We start from the raw sequence: 21,741 nt of genomic DNA, 5'->3' as shown, positions 1-21,741 counted from the left end.
ATACTTTAGTAAAATAAGCACCTGAGTCGTTAAATTAATAAGAACATGCCCTATTCTAGAAAAAACTGAAATAACGCCACTGTAGGCACCTAATAAATCTTCTATGAATGTTTTATAGAAGAAATATGTTTGCAATAATATTTCAATGAATTGTGATTCTTCTTTCAATGCAGACATCTTAGAGCTAAAATCGCCCCTCTTGTTCTTTTTTTCCTAAAACCAAACTTATCTTCCGATATATTTTGTTCTATATTTTCTCTCTGTCTATTCTTGATAATATTAAGAAGTGTTAGAAAATGGGCAATATAACAATTATAAAAATAGTTTATTTAAGAAAGTAATACAAATTAGAATAAACTTAATAATTAAGAACAAAAACGCTTAAGAAAAACGGGCAGTTAAAACGGGAGCACAAAACGCTGCGAACGACGCGACTATTCAGTTGGCCAGTGTGATCAACAGTGTCCTAACATTCGGCCTCTTCTGAATTTCCGAATCGTCCTCGGTCGGCAATGTCATAATCCTTGAGGTAGACAGGTAGTCGGCGTCTTCGAACAGGGTGAGCATTCGTTGTCTCAGGAGTTGTAGAGTCAGCTAACACGGGTCGCTCTGTCTTATCCTTCTGATCCTCAACCTCTTCATCTTCATCTTCTTGGATCACCTTCCAAGATTTTAATTGGGACACATGAGCTGTGGTAGAATATAGCTGTCGCCCATCACTTGCAACATCGGCGACTCTGTAAGTGTCACTTGGTAGCACCTGTATCACCTGCATAGGGCGGACTCGATACTTAGCCTGTAGTTTGAATGGTTTTCCCAATCGAGGTTGCCTTTTCATAACCTCCACTTCGCCTGGAATGAATTTGACACCCTCATAGTGCCCCTTATCGTATTGTTGTTTCATTACTTCCTGTCGCTCAAGAATTGACTTCCATACTGTATTCTGTTGTTCTGAAGGTTCTGTCCAAACTTCCGCGTTAAGGTTCAGATTTCGCAACTCACCACCATGAAATCTTGGCCGGTAATCATGCAGTGTTTCGAAGGGAGTTTGGTGGTAGTTTTGTTCACCGCATTATTCAAGTGATGTTGTATCTCCAGCAGCTTCAAGTCCCAACACTTATGGTCTTCCGCAGACATAGACAGTAGCGGGAGGATGGTGCGGTTCGCTCTCTCCACCTGCCCATTTGCCTGAGGTTGACGAGTTGAATTTAGAGTGTGACGTATTCCCCGTAGACGACAAAAATCTTGGAACGACTGGGCTGTGAAACAGGTACCGTGATCACTAACTATCCGGTCCGATAAGCCCCGTTCCTCACACTATCGAGTCACCTCCTCATCACTCCAGCAGCGTTGGTGGAGCTCGTTGGGTACAGTAGAACATACTTAGTTAAGTTGTCCACTATAACTAGTAGGTATCGTTTACGATTTGTACTGGTTTCGAAAGGTCCCAAGTGGTCCATGTGGATGACCTGAAAAGGGCGTTTACAAGGAGGGATAGGATATAGAAGACCAGGTGTTTTTCCCGACGGTTGTTTGTGGACGAGACAGTCCACACACATATTGACATGTTGTCAACATGTTGTTGACATAACTCCACAAACCTGCGAACCAATAATCCTCAGTGATCTTGTCAACAGTGCGTCCTACAGCGAAATGTCCTTGTAGATCATGAGCTGCTATCACGATTCCTTTTCGCATGGACTTTGGAATGATCAGAAGTAGCTTATCCTTGTATTTCCTATAGATCAGACAATTGTGCACCAGATAATTTTGCACCATATTATCCTCGTGAGCTATCCTTAGGTTACCCTTCTGGATGAGTCTGAAGAGTTCCCGGGTGGAGGAGTCCCCTTGTTGCATCAGTTGTCTCATTCTTCTATGGTTAACGAAAGACACACCTCTAAACGTTGAGCCAACACACTCTCGACCGAATCTGTAGACATCGGTTCCGAATATGCAGCCTGACTTAGAGTGTCTACATGCGACTACCCGGTCGATACTTAATGTCAAAGTCATATTCCTGGAAGAGTTCGAACCAACGAGCTATTTAGCTATTTAGGTATATCAGCGCTTGACAATCAGTGACAACTGTAAATCTTACTCCCAATAAATATGGTCTGAGTCGTGATAGGGTCCAAATAATGGCATGCAGCTCAAGCCTACTAGAGTGATATTTGGACTCCGCTTCTGTGGTGCGTTTGCTAACTGCATAAACCATCCTCAACTGCTGTTCGTTACTACCCTGTAACAGAATGCCAGAGAGTGCCACTGCACTCGCATCGGTGTGGACTTGAGTGACGGGTGCAGTACATTAGCATCATACATGCATACCACAGGTTTATCGCAAATCTTCTCTTTTAGCGCCACATACGCCGTTTCCTGTTCTTTGCCCAAACAGAAACGTACATCCTTTTTCATAAGACATGTTAGCGGGTTGGACAGCTTGGCGTAGTCAACTATGAACCACCTGAAGTACCCAGTTAGGCCGAGGAACCTTCTAACCTCGTGTTCATTAACGGGCCTCGGAATTGCGGCAATAGACTTGACCTTCTTTCCTGGTTGGATAATGCCTCTGGAGATCCTAAAGCCTAAATAGTCCAGCTCAGGACTACCAAACACAAACTTCAAACACACACACACTTTGATTCAAACAATGAATATTATACATACCTGAGGGTGCAAATAAGGAGGTGGGGAAAGAAAGGGAATTTTCATACGTTACTACTAATTGCTACGATAATAGAGTATAGACACCACGGGGTTAAACGTTACGTGTTTCCCGTAGTGCTTTACAAGTTCCGTGGTAGTATAGGATGCCTGGTTTTGGCTGGATCACGAAATCTCACCGAAGATGCGATTCCTTTGGTGATCCACCGATGGCAGTTTCTGGTCTTTCCTCCGGTGAAATTGCCTCGCCAAGAATTCGAACCGTTCGTACGACACTTTCACATGTTCAAAAGTATGTCAATCATGCGTATGGTTTGCCGAGGCAGAAGAATGTTGCCCGTGGACCCAGTGACCGAGTAGCTTTTCAGTTGTTTGTAGACTTGTCTTGGGGCATCGATAATCTATACAAAAATATATTTTTTAAATGATTTTAGAAGTATATTTGTATGCATATTTGTGTATTTTTTAGAGCTATAAGTCCTTAAGCCAATTTATAATATTTACATTTTACAATATCGCCACAACATAATATTAGTTTTTTTACGCTCAATAAAATTACTGGGGAAATTTAAAATGATACATACAAGTATTAACTAGCTATAAAAAAATCTACTTTTCTAAAATAAATCTTAATCCTGAACTCATACCCAAATAAATTTACCCAAGTGATACATCCAAAAATTAAAAAAAAAAAAAAACACCATTGATAGTTTTCTTCTAACTGCTAAGATACCAATATTTTTAATTGATTCATACAAATTTTAAAAATTAAACAGGCAGTATTTACTACCCAAATATATTTTCTATATTGAGTAGACAAAATGCAGCCACCGTGTAGTTCAAAAGACTAGGTTCAGCACAACATGGACAATTATTATCAGTAAAAATATAATTACTTTGTATTATATTTTTAGATAAAAATAAAACAAATGTTAAAACTTTAATAAATATCTTAAAAATTACTTACTTTGTATAAGCTTCAAACTTTTTGTACAACAAATTTAAATACCTATTATAGAACTGTACATTTAAAATAGTTAATTATATTTATAGAAGTTGTCTTTATAAACTTATGAATTATTATATTATGCAATTATTTGAAGTTTATCAATTTTGTACTTCCACTGTTGCTAAACATGGTAAATAATAAAAAAGTTGAGTCATGACTACAACAATCATTGTTGAAAGTCACCACATATCATTTAGGTAACATAAATAAGATAATCAATAATCTCATTTATGTGACTATATAGCATATATGTGTTAATAGATATGAACGTGATGTGAACAAAATGCTCAAGAAAATTACAGGGGCAATTTAAAATGACACATAAAAGTTACTAATAGTAACTTAGTAAAGTAACATTGTTATTTAAAAAATAAAATAGTTAATAAAGAAATAATAAACTTTCACAGAAATATAATAAAATAATAAAGTAATAAACTAATAACAATATATTATAAATTCTAACGAGATGTAAACAGAACACATGTTAGTTGAATAATGAAATAATATTGGAAATTATACCACAGTTGTTTTGTGATTAATTCCCTATCGACACTCGCTCTCGTGGTATTTACTATTTTTACAGAATATTTTTAGGATTTCCATGGGTTTATAATGTTTATACAATAACAATGCTATAAAAATATAATAATAAAATATAGCCAATATAATGACTATTAAAGTTATTTTTTATATTATTTTCGTCTAGAGTAAATTATAAATATACTAAAAACCTCAATTAGCCCGTCACTAGTTGCACGGGGTAAATAATCTCCTAGTCTATTAATAAATATGTATATTCATTTCATTATCTGCAAAACGGATTTGTAATTCTGAGTAGCTCATTAAAATCACCCATTAATCAATAATGACATTTCTTTCATTGAAAACTAGTTTCATTCGTTGTTCACACCCGTGTGAAGAAAAATTAATCTGTTTGGAGAATATTTACCCTGCGTGAATGAACCTTTATCTTAAATGACCAAATTTAGAAAAGAAATCACGTGACCAGCGATGGGTTAATAATTTACATTATTCTTTGCACTAATATTAATTTAATTTAGATACTTTTAAATAAAATTAACTTAAAGTTAACACGTTAATCTTAAAATAAAAGTAACTTATTAAGTTAAAACTTAATTTTTAAAAAAAGTAACGATTTAATTAACTTAACGTTTTAACTTAATTTTAACTTTTAACTCGTTAATGCCCAGCCTTAGTAATTATATTTTTGCCCTCCCCCCCTAATAAATTTCCAAGTTACACTAAGACTATTGTAGTACAAAATATCAAAATAATATATTTAATGTATTGTTTATTAAAATTTTTTATATATATAAATATATTATTCACTAAAATTTGAAACAATTATACAAATAATGTAAAAATCATTTTTAGATAAAAACTATTTAATCAAACATATCAAAAATGTCTAAAAGCTTCTCAAAAAAATTTTCTTTCTTTTGAAAATGTTGGTACATAACTTTAAATGTAAATTAATACATTTTTTATAGGTAAGAGAAATTTTAAAATAAGATATAAACAACACAATTCCGAAGTAAACAAATAAAGACTTTCATGAATTTAAATTTCGCTATACATGTTTTAGAAAATAGCCAAAATATAAATTTTGATATCAATATAGACTTGGAAATATTAAGTAGGTACCAAAAATAACATTTACATTTATTCAGTTTTAGAAAAGTTACATAAATAGGTAAAATTAAATAATTAAAAATAATTTTTATAATATTTTTAATGTACGCACCTATTTTTAAAATAATATCTTGTATCAATAAATTTTAGATAATAACAAATAATAACCAAAAAATTATATTTCTCAGCATATCTATGTCTAATAATAACTAATTTCAAACAATCTCTTCTTATTAATCGTATTTGATCTCTATGTAAAACGACCATTTTTTTTTTCATATTCAGTCACGATTATTGATACGTGGGATTATTTTTCATTTTATTCGGTTCAGATCACCTTAGTTTAAATCTTACTATCAATGGATCATTAACCAATAGTTAATGAATAAGTAATAAAAAAAGTAAAGTAGAAAACTTTATCCAATAATCAGGTATTTTACAATAAAATATAAGTACTTATATACGTAGATGACCAGGTTTTTTAATCATGATTATATAAAAAAAAAAAAATTGTTAATTATAAACTTCCCTTCGTTTTATATGAAAATAATTATTGTTCAAGCTAAATACATCTTATAACATGAAAATAACATATATTCTATACACTGGTTACTATATTCGTTATTGTACTACGTATGGATATAAATTATATTATGCGTTCATGTTATTTTACATTTTTATACTTTTTTAAGAATTTAGCTAAGTTAATCAGTTATTAAGGCATATATACATATATTAAATATAATACTAATATTTCAAGTAAAAATGTATATAACTAGTAAATGATTGAACAAAAGTTTAAAGTCTCCTTGTACATTTTATTCACGCACCGCTACTGCGTGAATCCAAATCAGTACCTAGCTACGATGGACAAGGAAAGTGCAACAGGTGCGCGAAATTTTAAAACATATCACGGCGCATTTAACCATCCGACCATCAGATATCAGATATATGATAATAAATTAATATTGATAACAAATTATAACAATGATAACAATCATGGTAATATAAAATTTTTGCATTAAAATTTGAATGTTTAATTATCGAATAATAGTATAATTATAATTAATTTGTGAAGAACTAATAACTATAGAAGGTTTAAATTCTAAGGTACCTGTCTAAATATTGTCGTTTATGTTTTACTATCTTAACTTAACTTAATAAGCTAAAAAAACAATTAACTTGCACAGTGTGAATTTTAGTCATAATATGTATATTAATATATAGACTTCATCACTGTCCATTAGTTTTTAGTGTAGCAAAAACTATCGTAACCTAAGCAATGACCAAAATTTTCAATCAACTTGAACATATTGTTTTCTCTCCAAATACTATAGTATAGCGCACATTCCATAGGTAGGTATATCATGATACTTAAGTTTAAGTTGTGTAATAGATATATAATATACATGAGAACCATGGCCAACAAACTTTTAAAACCAAACCATTCAATGTTTATGATAGATATGAATTGAATATTTTATTTTAATGTATTTATTTTTTTTTTGTGTTCTTAATTTTTATCCTAAACTGTGAATAAAATTAGAGTTAATTTATATGTTAATGTCCCTATTTCATGTAAATGAATATATCAAGCTTTATGTACCAAATCAATTTTATTTGTAAACTTGTAATTTAATTGTAATTAATTATAATAATTTACTAATAAATGTTCTACTGTTATTTGATTATTTCAATAAGTGTCATAATTATTTATTGTACCTATTATTTCTATTCTGTATTTCTATGTATAAAAATAAACAAAAACATTGGGCGTTGTTGTGTTACATAGTGGATTGTGGGACAATTTAACCTGGTTAGAATGTATAAATCTAATTTGTGTATGAAACATTTAAATTTTTAAGTGTCACCTTGGCATATATTCAATAAAAAAAAATGTTTGATCACATATATTTCAGATTTTTATACATACCATTTGTGACACAATATATAAGTATAAGCATACCTTAAAAAGACAATTTGTGTTACAATTTGTTATCAATATTAACTTGTTATCATATATTTGATGTCTTATGGTTAAATGCGCCGTGACATGTTTTAACATTTCGCAACCGGTGCACCGGCTCCAAGGTTAGGTTAGGGAACAAATTGCCAAATTTTAATGATTATGAAAAGATTAAATTATCAATATAATGAGTATTATGGTATTCGAATCACAGTTGAAATAAAATAGTTTCGTAATTTCCTGGAGAACAATACCGACACGTTATGTTCGCATAAATACTGGTTATTAGACACGACAAACATAATATTTGTGATATTATTGTTAACAGCGGTTGCCGTGTCTTGTTATACTTAAACTGTTCTGCACGGGGCCAAGGTGCGAATTCAGGATGTCTGATGGGGAGAGAGCATTTAACATCAATAGATATTATGTCTAATTTCAAAAGTGTTTTTGAAAATTTACAAAAGTTTCTTTTTAATTCAAAACAGTGGCAGCGTATACGAACACTTAAAATTTTTAAAAACGCTCGTTTCCTTGCTTCACATTAAACGAGGTCCGTATTCTGCAGAAAAATCAGTTTTTCTCGGGTTTGGGGAGGATGTACACAATTTTGTTTTGATTGTACAAAATTGTACAAAAAAAAAAAAAAAAATACATAATACTGTATAAGTTGAATTTAAATTTTATGATAATTAGTTAATGGCCGTGCTGGTGATACGGACCTAGAAAAATGATATGTATATATTATATTAGCAAAAATAATCAAATGTACGAGTGATTACGATGATAACGTGAACGGTCGCAATTTTATGTCACGAATAGAAATTACAGAACTATAAATAAAATTGACCGAAAACCGATAACATATTAACAGAATATTACATCTTTAATGTAGAAATGTTATAAAAATAATATGTTTGTCTCGTGTAAGTTTTAGTATCATCATATTAAAGTTTAAATATAGTTATACTATATATATTATATACCTACTTACAGCGGCGAACTGGGCTGGTGGTTTACTGTCCTATAGTGCAGTGGGCCGTGTCCGATGGCTGGTATCTACGGTATACACTCAAGCCTAACTAAATAACAAAAATAATTAGCTAGAAATTGAAACCACATGATAAAACAATATAATTAATAATAATAATTACACTGTATTATCTTCTAAGACCTGCTTATTGGTGGGACATTAAACCCTATAGACTCCTTAATACGTCGGGGCTAATCTTAGGCCGCTATTATTTCGAGAACAGTGGGCCGGATCCTACCCAGTCCATCCCTGCTAACTTATATTATACTTATAATTTACTAATTAATTGTGTTGCATGATAATGTATGAGACATTTTACATCAATCAGTATTTAAAATGAGCTTTTACATAATTTTTTCATGCAAATACATTTGTTCGGACTCTATGAGTGCTCACTCACTCATTTATATGCATTTATATTTACGGTAATACACTGCAGTGTTCGTGTCGGATTTTATTGATGTACTTTTATTATCGTACCACTACAACCGTGAAATATATTATAATATTTTGTACGTAAGCGTAAATTGGGTAGGGCTTGTGGGGAGTCAGACCTCAAAAACTACTGCCAAGCCCCACCCCATCTAAATGCAATCTCGTATATCTTATACTTTATATATTAAAGAAAGTATTCTCGAATAACATCCACGTTAATGGTATTGTTGACGTATTTGTCGGAACGGAATAGCGTATTGTATTAAAATAAAAAAAATATGATCATAACATATAATTTTCCTTATTAATATGAAGATGATTTGATCTCCTCTCTCCACAAAAGAAATCGGGTCGTATGGAATTTTGATGTTTCATTATAGTTTTAGTCGGGTGCGTCAGCTAGATATTTTTTAGTGGACTTATTTTTTTGTATTTAATAACATATTGACTGTTGCTCACTGTTTACACTCCATTGTGCCTATTGTATCTAGTCATGAGTCGTACCATGGTTGTCACTGAAGTCCAAATTTTGGGGCAACAAAGTTTATTTTTAGAAAGTTGAAAAATACATTTTTAAATGTTTAACATGATAACTGGCTTATTGGCTTAACTGGCTAACTATTCTTCATAAATCTTGGTATGACATATATGATTTATCAAAAAATATAATTATTTAATCAATCAAATATAATTAATTAATCACAATAATAGATGGTTTATGTTCGTACACAGTTGAATAATAAATTTGGAATATATTTTTAGAATCTATATCTTTTTTTGGAATAGCGAAAAGATACCCTTGCTACCCCACAAAAATCCCTGAGGTAGCAAAGATACCCCTCGATACCCCTTAGTGACGCCCAGGAACGTACCAGGAATTTTTTTATAGTAGGGTCTTTATTTGATCTGATAATGGGAAATTAAAATACAATATAAACTATTATACTATTTACTATTAAATCGTTGAGTATGTAGAAATTTCATTTGGGGGGGGGGGGGGATCCGGATTCGAAACTCCCACTTGGGTACGCACTTGGTGACATCTATGAGTCGCACGATGCGTTCCAGATTTTTGAAAAATATTGTCTTATTAAACCTGAAGTAACGATAACACATTTTACACATTACTACACTGATAATGAAAAGAAAAATAATTTGTTAAATAATTGTGTATTAATTTAAAATGGTATGGTATCTTCAATTTACACAAAAAATTTTTATTTTTTTCATCTTAAACGTCTACATGGTTTATACAATTTTCTCTATACAAAATTTGCTTGTAATTTCCACCATTCTCAATACGTTGACTATTTTTGTTCTTATATATGGTAGTGATTTAAAATTGTTGAATGTTCTTGACCAACTTCTAGTGAAACTCAAAACTGTCAGTAATGATCCAAGTGATAAGTGCTTGGCCAAGGACTTACATCCTCTGGCCAACCCAAAAACGAATCCTTTGGGTCCACGAGCAAAGCCTTCTATCGACATTGAAACAAAATCGCGAAATCCTTTTTTTGCCATGCATATAAAATTGTTCGGCGCTCCTAAAATTTCAAGTGAGTTCATTGCATTGCCAGCATTATTTATTATATTCCCATAATAATGAATCGATACACATTGGTAAAGTTGAAGTAAAGAAGCCTGCATATTTCTTCTTTTAAATTCAGTAACTTTAATCCGTAAGTGGTTCATAGAGATATCAAACAATTTAGACCATTGGAGATTGAACAAAAGTTGAAATGGTGTGATTCTTAATGTTCTAAAAGTTTTAATTTCTGAAAGAGATAATATATTGATTGGAATAAAACCTTCCAAAATATCATTATCGACTTCATATTTAAGTGGTTTTATGTCGTATGTTTTGGAATATTCTAATAAGCAATCAAAATATTTATCTTCAATGAAAACTTCAACCAGTGATAAAAATACTTCTATATCCAAAATTGCTGAAAATAAAATGTAAATTTTAGATTTTATATAACTTAATGCTGTGGCGCACACTCATTCTTACCAACATGGGTCGAACATATTATATTAATACCGATCACCCACTCATTACCCATAAACATTAGCAAAGCAACTCCAATAAAGGTAATTTTGGAGCTTAAGGTAGTGGAACTTAGCACTTAAGGCATGAACCTAGGTCCAGTTAAGTTTCACATGTTTGAAATTGAAATAACATTTATAAAATTACAAATATTTTTAACCACCCAATTTTTTCGGAGTATCGACTTACTCCCTTGACCCATAAGGTGTGCGCCACTAATGATCATCTTACTCTCTGAATCACTGACTTGATGAGTTTTTATCAAATATATAAGATTGTAAATGTTATTAAAATATTACCAGGGTTAGAATAACTTGATTTATCTATTATAAACATAATAATTAAAGCAGAATTCATTTTGTTGAATTGATGTGAATCTTGAGATAGATATTCCAAAATATTTAGGTTTTTAGAAAGTACATCAGTAGCTCTGTGGTGTTTCATGGAAATAATTTTAGGAAATTCAAAATCGTTATCATAAAACATTTCGTTGTACACTTCTATATTATTAATTGAAAACATAAGTTTTATGTCATTGTCTTGGCTTACATTGTTCTAAAAATAAAACATTTTATTTAAGGTTAAGTGTTAATAAGGTTTTAGGTGTACTAATATTGAAATAGATACCTTTTCTGGTCGTATGGTAGTTTCAATATTGTTTAATACAACTGTTAGTATTTTTTTAAAATGAAATTCATCAATAAATACTGTAAATATGATAGCGTGAATATAACAATTCACATAAAACCGGGACTCAATGGCTGTAAACAGAATATTTTTCCACTAGGTACGTATTTGGTCATATATTCACAGTAAAAATATTATCAAGAAAAATTTGTATGCCTAATTGTATATACTATCCGATATATTTTATATATAAATGTACAAAAAAAAAAAAAAAACGTTAAATACCTCTATTATTGACGAACAAGCTTTTAATTAATTTAGCGTTTTGAACGTTCGTTGTATGTAAAACTACTTTCCAAGTGAACGCTCTCCTGGAAATTCTAATTTCTATTTCTTCATTAGAATCCAGAGCAAATTCGGCCATGCATTCATCATTGTCCACCGTTATACTTGCAAACCATTCTGCAATCATGTTAGCGTATTTTAAAATTATTCTGTATACTTAAGTGTGATAAAAACTATGTCAAAAGCACTTTTATAAAAAAATGTATGTATATATATTATATACCCGTGTGAGATTTTCCATCCACAACGGAAAAGAACAACGTTACTGCGCCGTTAACCATCGTCGTGTACGGAAATGATAAATACGATGTTTGACCGGGCAATATTTCATACAACCAATACCAATCGGAAGTGATCTGCCGTATCATTGGTTCTTCTATAAATTCATAACTGTCCGCGACCATCAAAGACGTTGAAGTGTAATTGTAAAATACGATTTGTGGGTACGGTTGCTCACGAATGGTGATTATGTGCTGATCGTCATATTTTTGTAATGTCATGTAAATCAAATGGGGCTCTGAGCAGTTGTCTGGTCTGAAGGACGAGAATACCACTGGCATAGGGTGCTCGTCTTTTTCGCTTATTTTCACGTCACGTAATGCGATCGGGCAACTTGAATTGCCCTTCCAGGCTATAATTAAATACTGATTGAGTTCTGTGGTGCGAACGGTCGTCGATCCTATTAAGGTCCACAGTGCCAATGGCTTACCACTGTAGTAATGTATTGGAAAACGAGCAAAAAAAAAAACAAATATATTTTTTTATCACTACCACTTGCATATCGTAGTACATGATATTAGATGATTAAATAAATAAATAATAATTCGAACTTACAGCGAACTAGAAGTTATTGGCAAGTCTACGAACAATTTGTCGGAGTAAGCCGGCACGTCTAATAAATTCGCGGTCGGCATCGAACACACTAGAAGTACGTCAAGATCTATTGAAGTCCGATTTGTAGCGATGTATAAGCTCTGTAAGTGCACAATCTTCGTGCCGTTAAAAATTGATGAGGTGGCGATCAAGTATGCGATCTATAAAAAAAGATTATTTATATAAGAACACAGGTACATGTTGTACTTCATTGGGAACGACATATGTTTATATACATATTATAAACTATACAATAATATGTAGATATCATTCGTTTTCGTATCAACTCACTGAGCACAAACTGTTCGCAAAAATAATGTTCTGTTTGTCTGTTGGAATTGAATTACCGTGATCATCTGAAGTTGGCAAATGCTGTTCGTCGAAAAATTTGATCGCCGACGAACAGTATTGATCCTCATCTTCTATGTTGATTTCAATATGAAATGTGCGCTATAAGTTTAATCATTTTTAAGGTTTCAAAAGCCATAACTATTGGTATAGTTTCATGATTCCATAAATAGTATATAGTATTAACACATCTTATAGTGTATTCGAATTACTATTTTTTATTATTTGTAACGCGCAACAAATAGAATTGATAGTAAATATTTTAATACGTCGTCATCTGCAAATGTAGGAACTGCCACGGACATGTTTTCTAACGTACAACGAACACTCGTCAAAGAATGTAGTGATATCGATTGTCCCGTTGTATTTACTACTAAAGCCCATGGCTGTATTGTTATCAGTCGCGTGAGTATTCCCAAGCCGCCGAAAACGCCGTAATTTTGGATCTATTGTATATATTTTATAATATTTATATTTGATGAATTTCAAAAAAGGAATAGAGATCAAATTATGACTATGAACAAAAAAATCATTATTTTTTTTACCGTTTGAATGGTTCTGATTTTGTGTTGTGCGGTACCGGATTTCCATTGCACACGATTAAATCTGTTGCCGACGAATGGCCATTTCGAATTAGTTTTTTCCAACGCGTACGGATTATTTAAATGGTCTTCGATACCATGTATCATATTTTTATGGGTTTTGTTCTCGAACTGTATGTGACCCTCCACACTCACAATCGATGACATATATTCATCCTCACTGCAATCAAAATGTCTTCGATTGAATCAATTATACCTACATTCGATTTGAGTTACTCTCTACGAGAATAGTTTGTGGTCTACAGTAACACTAGAAATAATAAATGTAATAACCTTATGCTCAATATGATATCAACATCGTCATCATTGTCCGATGTTATTACGGGCAAATTAATTTTCTGAATATATTTCTGTTCTATAGCTGACTTTACTTCTATGCTATTAATTGATGTCTTGCTGTTTAATTTCACAATACTGACGTTTAGTTTGGTATCATTCGGTAAATACGAACAAATCACAAATGGCGGTAACAATAAAATCTATAATTTTAAAAATGACCAGATATTGAATACGTCTAAATTATTTATTTATTTATTTTTTTAATGAGATAAGGACTTACCAACAGTTGAGGAAAATTATCGATCTCCTCAAAAATAAAATGACACAATACGTCATTGGATGTTGTTTTAAAATTGACTTTTTTCGAAACTAAAATAAAATAAATATAATCATAAAACGATTGAACATCAGAAGCAGACCACTTAAATAATTCTAGGTTCCTTTAAAAAATAGCCTCGAAGAGGCTAAGGAAAAACAATGAACTTCCTACAAAAAACGACGAACGTCTTACAGATAAAACTGAACAACTGTTAAGCGGCCCATAACCTCATGTATCAAACTATAGTCAAAGATTCGATTGATTTCATACTTGCATCGGAGTATAACAGAACAGGGGGAACAAACTGGTTTGCAGACAACAGCAGAAAAACACCAGTAATAAATGCCACCAACCGCCAACTGAATGGCGAAGGTCAAAGCGACGCTAGATACTAGACTACTTGTTACCAGACTCCAAATCCGACTCACATGGAATATAATGACTTCCTAGAAAGACTTGATAATAGCATTAGAGCCAGCACCCACCTAGTCATAATTTGCGGTGACTTTAATGCGTGACACACTTCGGGGGTTCAAACAAGAACAAAAAAAGGAGAAGCACTCTACGATACGATAGTCTCTCTAGGTTTGGTAATCTGCATCCTAGGATAAATCCCAACGTTCGAACGGGCAGGATGAGAATCGATAATAGACCTGACCATTTCATACCCAGAAATCACGCACAAGATCTTGAATTAGAGGGTACAGAACCAGTGCATTTTATAAGGAATTTTTACTGGGCGACAAAAAATGTTTTTCTCAAAATAGTCAATATAATACCATAGTACTATTATAGTATTATACGTTTGTTTCGCATTATTTCGCCCAATCTTTCAAAATATTATCGACAGAGTTCAATCACTGGGCGACATTTGTGTCGCCTAGTTAACTAGTTAAAAAATGCACTGTACAGAACAAAAAAAACTTAAGCGATTACAGAAATATAAGATTTGAACAAAAATTTTTCTAAACAATCGTACTAATAAACATGAGAAATAGAAGCAAAATTAACTACAAACTACTAGACGATACTCTTAGGCTCATTCCACCGTGGAAAATCTAATCCGGGCACCTTGGAGGAGCTCGCTAGTAACCTATCAACGAAAATAAAAGACACATGTGGTAAGGTGGTTCCTCCTTCCCAGAACAAAAAGAAATTAGTACACTGGTAGTCACCGGAGATTAACATTATTAGAAGAAAAGCGATATAAGATCATAAGAGGAAAAGACTAAGAGCTGGCCAAAACGAATGCTAAAAAAAAATCAAAGACCTGAGAAGAGACAAAACGGTGTTGTTGAGAGCTATCAAAATCGATCGCAAAAGAAGCTGCATGGAAAAAATATGCGACCAGGTAGAGATAGAACCGTGGGTCAGACCTTATAAACTCGTGATGGGCAAATTTATAAAAAGACAACCCCTACTAGGACTTATTACCAAAGAGAGTGTTAAATCCATAATCCAAAGATTGAGCATCCGCAACGACTTCCATAATGTTTGCCCCAAAACACTAGAAACAATAACATATCAATATCCATTGGAGAACTTCAAATATCAGCAGCATCCCTGAGAAAAAATATTACATCGGGACTAGATGAAATAACGAACGAGGCCTTACAAATCATAGTTAAACGGCAACCACAATCACTTTTACAAGTATATAACGAATGCATTACAGAGAGATAACGTTTGCCATAATCGCAACAGCAAGAGATACCATACATCTCAAATCTGTTAGAGTTAGCCGCATATAGGGCAATTCAGTGGCTCTCCAACATCGAACTACACGAAGCACCACAAAAGACCGAAGTACTGGTCCTAACACGCCGAAGACACAATAATGAGATGACAATCAACAACAGTGAAATAACAATCAACAACAATCCAAATGTAAAATGCCTAGACTTAATCTTAGATGAAAAACTAACCTTCACTGCACACGCGAGCAACCAAGCCTTCAAAGAAAACAAAATGATTCCAAACATATCAAGAATTCTCCCGAACATTAGCGCAGTCAAACACAAGAAAAGGCTTTTTCTATCAAACGCCGTACACTCCCTGCTCCTATATAGAGCACCCATATGGGCCGACAGAATGAGCAGACAAGGATGGTCTGCCCTCAACAGAGTACAGAGACGCTACACAGAGGAAGAATGTATAAAATTACAAACAGGACGATAATCGGGGGAACATAAGAACCAAAGCTGCAAAAAACCTTGTAACATGGTGGCAAGAGTTATGATACCAAAGTCCCAAAGCACGATGGACATACCGTTTGATTGGAGACATAGCGCCATGGTACAAGAGAAAACATGGTCTTATAGACTTCTACATGACCCAGGCGCTAACTGACCATGGATGATTCGCATCATATCTTAAAAAAAAAACGCGAAAATCGAGTCGCAGGAGTGCTGATACTGCGGTCACGACGTGGAAGACGTCTACCAGTTACTATCTTCTAATGTGATGTATGGAGCGGCAGAAGAAGGAAAATGGAGTACCTCCTCAACGAAACATTTATCTCAGAAATAATGGTATGTTGGAGTCGAAGGAGAATGGGAGTTTGTGGCGATATTCGTCAACGAAGTCATGATGTCCAAAGAATAACATGAGAAGCAAAAGCAGAAACCTTATTTATAAAAATGTAAATTAACTGTATATAACTGGTTATAACTGTATATAATTGTGAGCCTGCCTCGTCACAGAGGGAAACAGAATTTTATTTCTGATTTTATTATTTATAGTTTAAACAATAAACGATGGGGCCTGGAGGTGAAATAGCGAAAACTTAAGTTTCACCCTCAGTCCCCGATTAAAACATGTAAAAAAAAAAAAAAAAAATAAGGTTCTTTCAACTTACTTTTGACAATTACAGACTTTGTATTTTCTCTTGTGATACTTAGATCGTTCACTTTAACTATGTCGGACCAGTGACTATTTAAATCCGAAAAACGCAATGCAACTGCAAGTGTTCTACATGGCTCTAACATTAATGATGGTGTTACTTCATATGGCCTCACAGTTAAGATGTGCTTAAGATTTTTTAGGTCGTAACTATTACGTTTTTCTGTTATTATGAGTGCATCTAAGAGATATTCTGTTTTATTCATTATTTTCAACGTACTGGAAATTACAATCTATAATGGTGTAATGCAAAAAAAAAGGTTTAGAATTTATGCGGAAATAATATTTATTTTTATAACTAGGAAGCGTGTATGTCAAAAAAAAAAAACGATTAGGAACATTAAACCAAGCAAACAATCATATCAACAAAAAATGTAAATGTATATAAATGTATGTCAATGCCTTGCTGTTAAAGTCTATATATAATAACAAAAAATAGTAACGTGTTTAGCGTATCAACTATCATTGCATACTCCACATGAATTAGATTTAGATATAAATTTTTAATTTTTAAGTTCATATTATGTATAGTAAAATATTGATTATGTTTATGTCACACTGATTGATAAGAAATATTACATTAAGCTTTTAAGAACATAAACAACTATAATAATAATAATAATAATATTTTCTTTATTATGGAAAATAGTTCCAATCAGTTTTTTTTTCATATAATATGTATATAATATATTATATACATTTATTATCAGTAATTTATATATAACAATAAAAATAATAAAAGAACAAATTTATAAAATAAAAAACAAAATAAAATAAAAATGAGATATTTATTATGCTTCTATAGAACCATAATTGATACCTCATTTAATATTTATTTCTTAAAACATTTGCCATAAAATATTTAAAGAATTAAAAAAAAAAATCAATATTTTTTGTTGAGTTTCATCCGGACATTAAAATATTGAATGGAGAATTTCATAAATAATTTTCAGTTGAATGTTTTATGTAGAATAAATTTATGGATCAGTAGTTTATTAGATTTATTTTAAAATTGATATTTTGCAGCAATTCTGGAAATCAATCTTATTATTAAATAATTTAAATAAAAACTTTAATTTGCATGAATCGTTCAAGCGAATGGATATTAAAAAAAATCGGTTGTAACATTAATCAGAATGGGGTGCTCTATAAACAAAACATTGATAACATAAAAATCTAATAAAATTGTTTTGAATTTTGTTTAAATCTTGGATTTGTGTTACTAAATATGGATGTAAGATTAGGAGAGCATAATCAAAATGTGAAGGGATTAATGAGTAGTATAATATTTTTAATGCAGAATCATTTCTAAAATGTCAACAGGTTCATTTCAAAAAAACCTAGTTTTGCTGACGCTTTATTTCTAATAAAAATTAAATGGTCCTTGAAAGATAGTTTGTGGTCAAATTTTATTCTAAGATTGTCTACCGTAGAACCTCTTCATAAAGTTATATTACTCAAAGAATAATTAAATTTTATAGACATTCTTTTTAAAAAAAAAAGTTATAAAGGAACCTATTTTTAAATTTAAACGTTTAGGATCTTGTTGGCACCATTTTTACATATTATTAATATATAGGTATATAGTGTATAGTGAATAGTGAAAATATTATATATTTATATATACAAAGGATTTTGAAACTCATAAGATCTCATACACAAGTGAAGTTTGTTGGTTGTAGACCATTCAGACAACTCAGACATTAAGACTCTATGGAATAAAATACTTTGTAACTACATATATTACCTTTATAGAAACTGGCGATGTTTGTTGCATTGATATAATTAAAATCGTGTCTTCCTCGTTGGAATCTTTAATAGTTAAATATTTTTTATTTAGACTTTTTACAGTTAATTTTTCACTCCAATAAGACCTAATTATTATAAAATTGACAAAAAAAAAAGTAAAAACCATCTGAATAGTCGAAGGTTAAAATATATTACATATGGTCTTCATTTTTAATACCAAATTGTAGGTAAGGTTTTTCAGTAGAAACCAGCCATGAATAATTGTAATACTCTAGACCGCTAAGAACAATATTTTCATCAGTGTCTGCTTGTCTAAACCTATAAATTGCAAATCACAAAACGAAAAATAAATATAATTAGAAGGTTACAGTGTAAAATGATAAAATCAAAATAATATTAACACTATAGTGTAACAAGTATCATTGCATATAATATAAGGCATATTATCGGTAGAAGGACTGCTCCATAAATCCATTGCGGCGTTCAATAAAGTGACAATATAAGGTCCCATTTGACATTGAATGTCATTCATTTTAATGCTGCACTGATTATTTCGTCCTAAAAATAATTAAATTGAGATATTGTTAATAATTATATTTTTTTTACATGAAATTGTTATTTTATCAAATTACTTTTATTATTAGTGGCATGGGTGCTTGTATGATTAATTAAAAACTTAACGATTGATATTTCAGTTAAATGCTCATAAGATAGCAGTGTGAAATCAACCTTAGATTTTACTGCTGTAATTATTCCTTCTGATCATCAAACAAATATCAAATTTCAAATAAAACATATTAAACTTTTAAAATTTAAAATCACCTTTATGAAAATTAAAATCAATAAGTATTTCATCCAAATTGATAATCAACAATTTATGTTTGCCCAAGTCTTCTGAAACGCAATGGTATCTCACAAATGATATGTTCTCAACATCTTGCAAAAAATGTATCTTTTAAAATAGGAAACAACGATAAGAGAGAAAGAAATACAAAAATAAATTATAGTGCATACTATTGTTATCAAACGTTGATACATACTTTTGTTTTTACTACAGACATGAAAATTTGTAATTTTGGTATGAAATTTTGACCGTCATTAACTAAAGTGATGGTATTTTTTTTTTCGAAAAGATATTTATAAGTTTTCCATATAAACAGTATACTTTTACAACGGTTTTGAGACAAGTCTAACGTAAGGTAGTCCACGTTCAAATTTGCAAAGATTTCCTCCTGCAAAGGTCCCGACTTTGGCGATGGTAGTCTTATTTTAATAACTATTTGTATTGGATGTAAAACCAAGTCATTAAAGTTGAAATTGTTTAAAGAAATCGCTGCATCGTTAATAATTATTTCCCCATAAGTTTGTTTAAATTGTTGAAATTGCAATTTTTGTACACAATTAAATTGCAAATATATATTTTCAATGTTAAGCATTAAACTGTCTAAACAAAAAATTACTATATCATATTTTATCATAGATGGATTAAAAAATAAATACATAAATAAAATAATACTGTTTATACCTTCGGTTTCGGTGAACAGTTTCAATGATAATTTCTGAGATTTCATACATGTAGTGCAATGTTTGATCCTATGAAACAGAAATTGAAACATGCATAAGAATAATAAAACACACAATTAAATATATTTGCTTTTTGGAAAATAAATATTCACAACATATTACTTAATTAATGATTAAATAATTATTTCTATTTGCTATTTATAAGATAATTAAAATGTAAATAAATACCACTACACATTACTATAATATACTTAGTTATTGATGCAACATATATTTAAATAATCGAATCGCTTATGATAACTATACTTGACAAAAAAAATTATCACCTTTTATTATACATTTATTCTTCTTTGGAAATAATTATAAGTATTTTAAAAACAATAAATACAAGTAAATACAAATAAACTTACACATTTTGACAACAAACATCATCCTCATTACATTCAGAAGATTCTAACACATTGTTTTTAGATGATTTTGCACTTAAATCAGAATTTTTAATTTGGTCATTAGCTAAATTATTCTTAATTATAGTATTTCCAGTTATATTAATTTGATCTAACATATTCATAACTTTCAACAAAGTGTTAATGGTTACTTTGTGTAGCAAAATACACATATTTCTCTTAATATTTATATTAATCTAAAATAAAATAATAATTATTACATAGAAAATAATGAAATAGTAGCATGATAAAAATGTTATCATTATAATTAATAAATAGAAATTTGAATATTTTTTTTCTTTTAATGATATTTCAAAATTAACACAAAATTAATTAATATACTAATATTACATTCTATTTTACTAATGGTACTCGTATAATATTGGGCCATAATATTTTAACAATTATTTGTCAAAATATCCTAATCGATTAATTTATATCTAATAAATATTTAAATACTTCGGGGTAGTTTTTTTTATTTGATCTGCATAACTCAATAGTTATAAAATTCATATCTTCTTTGGTGTCAACTGAATTATTAGTTTCAAAAAACACATCTGAATCTTTTATTTTGGGTAACTCATCTGGTTTAACGAATTTTTCGTAAGACGTAGTGTACATAATCGCTTGATAAATAACTATCTGTAATAATGATGAATAAATTATATATATTAGGTACAAATCAGTGGAGTAGCTACATTGGAAAGGTGCAGTAAGTAATTTAGGCCACCTAATTCATATTATTTTTATTTGAAAATTTAAACGATATACATTATACGGGTTTTTAAATGTGAATACTTATTATTAAACGATAAATTAAAATAATTAACGTATAATTAATATATATATTAGGGTGACAAGAAAAAAAAAATTTTTATTTTTCGATAGTCCCACCCGGTTAAATTATTCAAATATATA

At 30.9% G+C, this 21,741-nt stretch overlaps 1 protein-coding gene across 1 annotated transcript; it reads right to left on the bottom strand.

Annotated features, from left to right (window-relative positions):
* Window positions 1–12,695: 12,695 nt before the first annotated feature.
* Window positions 12,696–20,229, bottom strand: LOC112679982 (vacuolar protein sorting-associated protein 13B-like). The gene is made up of 12 exons (XM_025549942.1): window positions 19,894–20,229; window positions 19,676–19,805; window positions 19,486–19,611; window positions 19,255–19,411; window positions 19,049–19,171; window positions 18,852–18,978; window positions 17,061–17,337; window positions 14,165–14,253; window positions 13,879–14,084; window positions 13,549–13,765; window positions 12,947–13,449; window positions 12,696–12,816 (listed from the first exon to the last, which is right to left on the bottom strand). The coding sequence occupies exons 1-11, from the start codon at window positions 19,912–19,914 to the stop codon at window positions 13,225–13,227; spliced, it is 1,698 nt and encodes a 565-aa protein (XP_025405727.1). The 5' UTR covers window positions 19,915–20,229; the 3' UTR covers window positions 12,696–12,816; window positions 12,947–13,224.
* Between the last annotated feature and the right edge of the window lie 1,512 nt (window positions 20,230–21,741).

This window comes from Sipha flava, unplaced genomic scaffold (assembly GCF_003268045.1).
Source record: "Sipha flava isolate LNK unplaced genomic scaffold, YSA_version1 171_pilon_pilon, whole genome shotgun sequence".
NCBI lineage: Eukaryota > Metazoa > Arthropoda > Insecta > Hemiptera > Aphididae > Sipha > Sipha flava.
This window is presented reverse-complemented; position numbering and strand designations above follow the sequence as displayed.

Coding starts and splice junctions, on each gene's coding strand:
- LOC112679982 (XM_025549942.1), bottom strand. CDS start 19,914: ATGTCTGTAGTAAAAACAAAA. Junction 17,338..18,851: donor CATCGCCAGTTTCTATAAAG/GTAATATATGTA, acceptor ACACCATTATAG/ATTGTAATTTCCAGTACGTT. Junction 13,450..13,548: donor AAATCAGAACCATTCAAACG/GTAAAAAAAATA, acceptor TATATACAATAG/ATCCAAAATTACGGCGTTTT.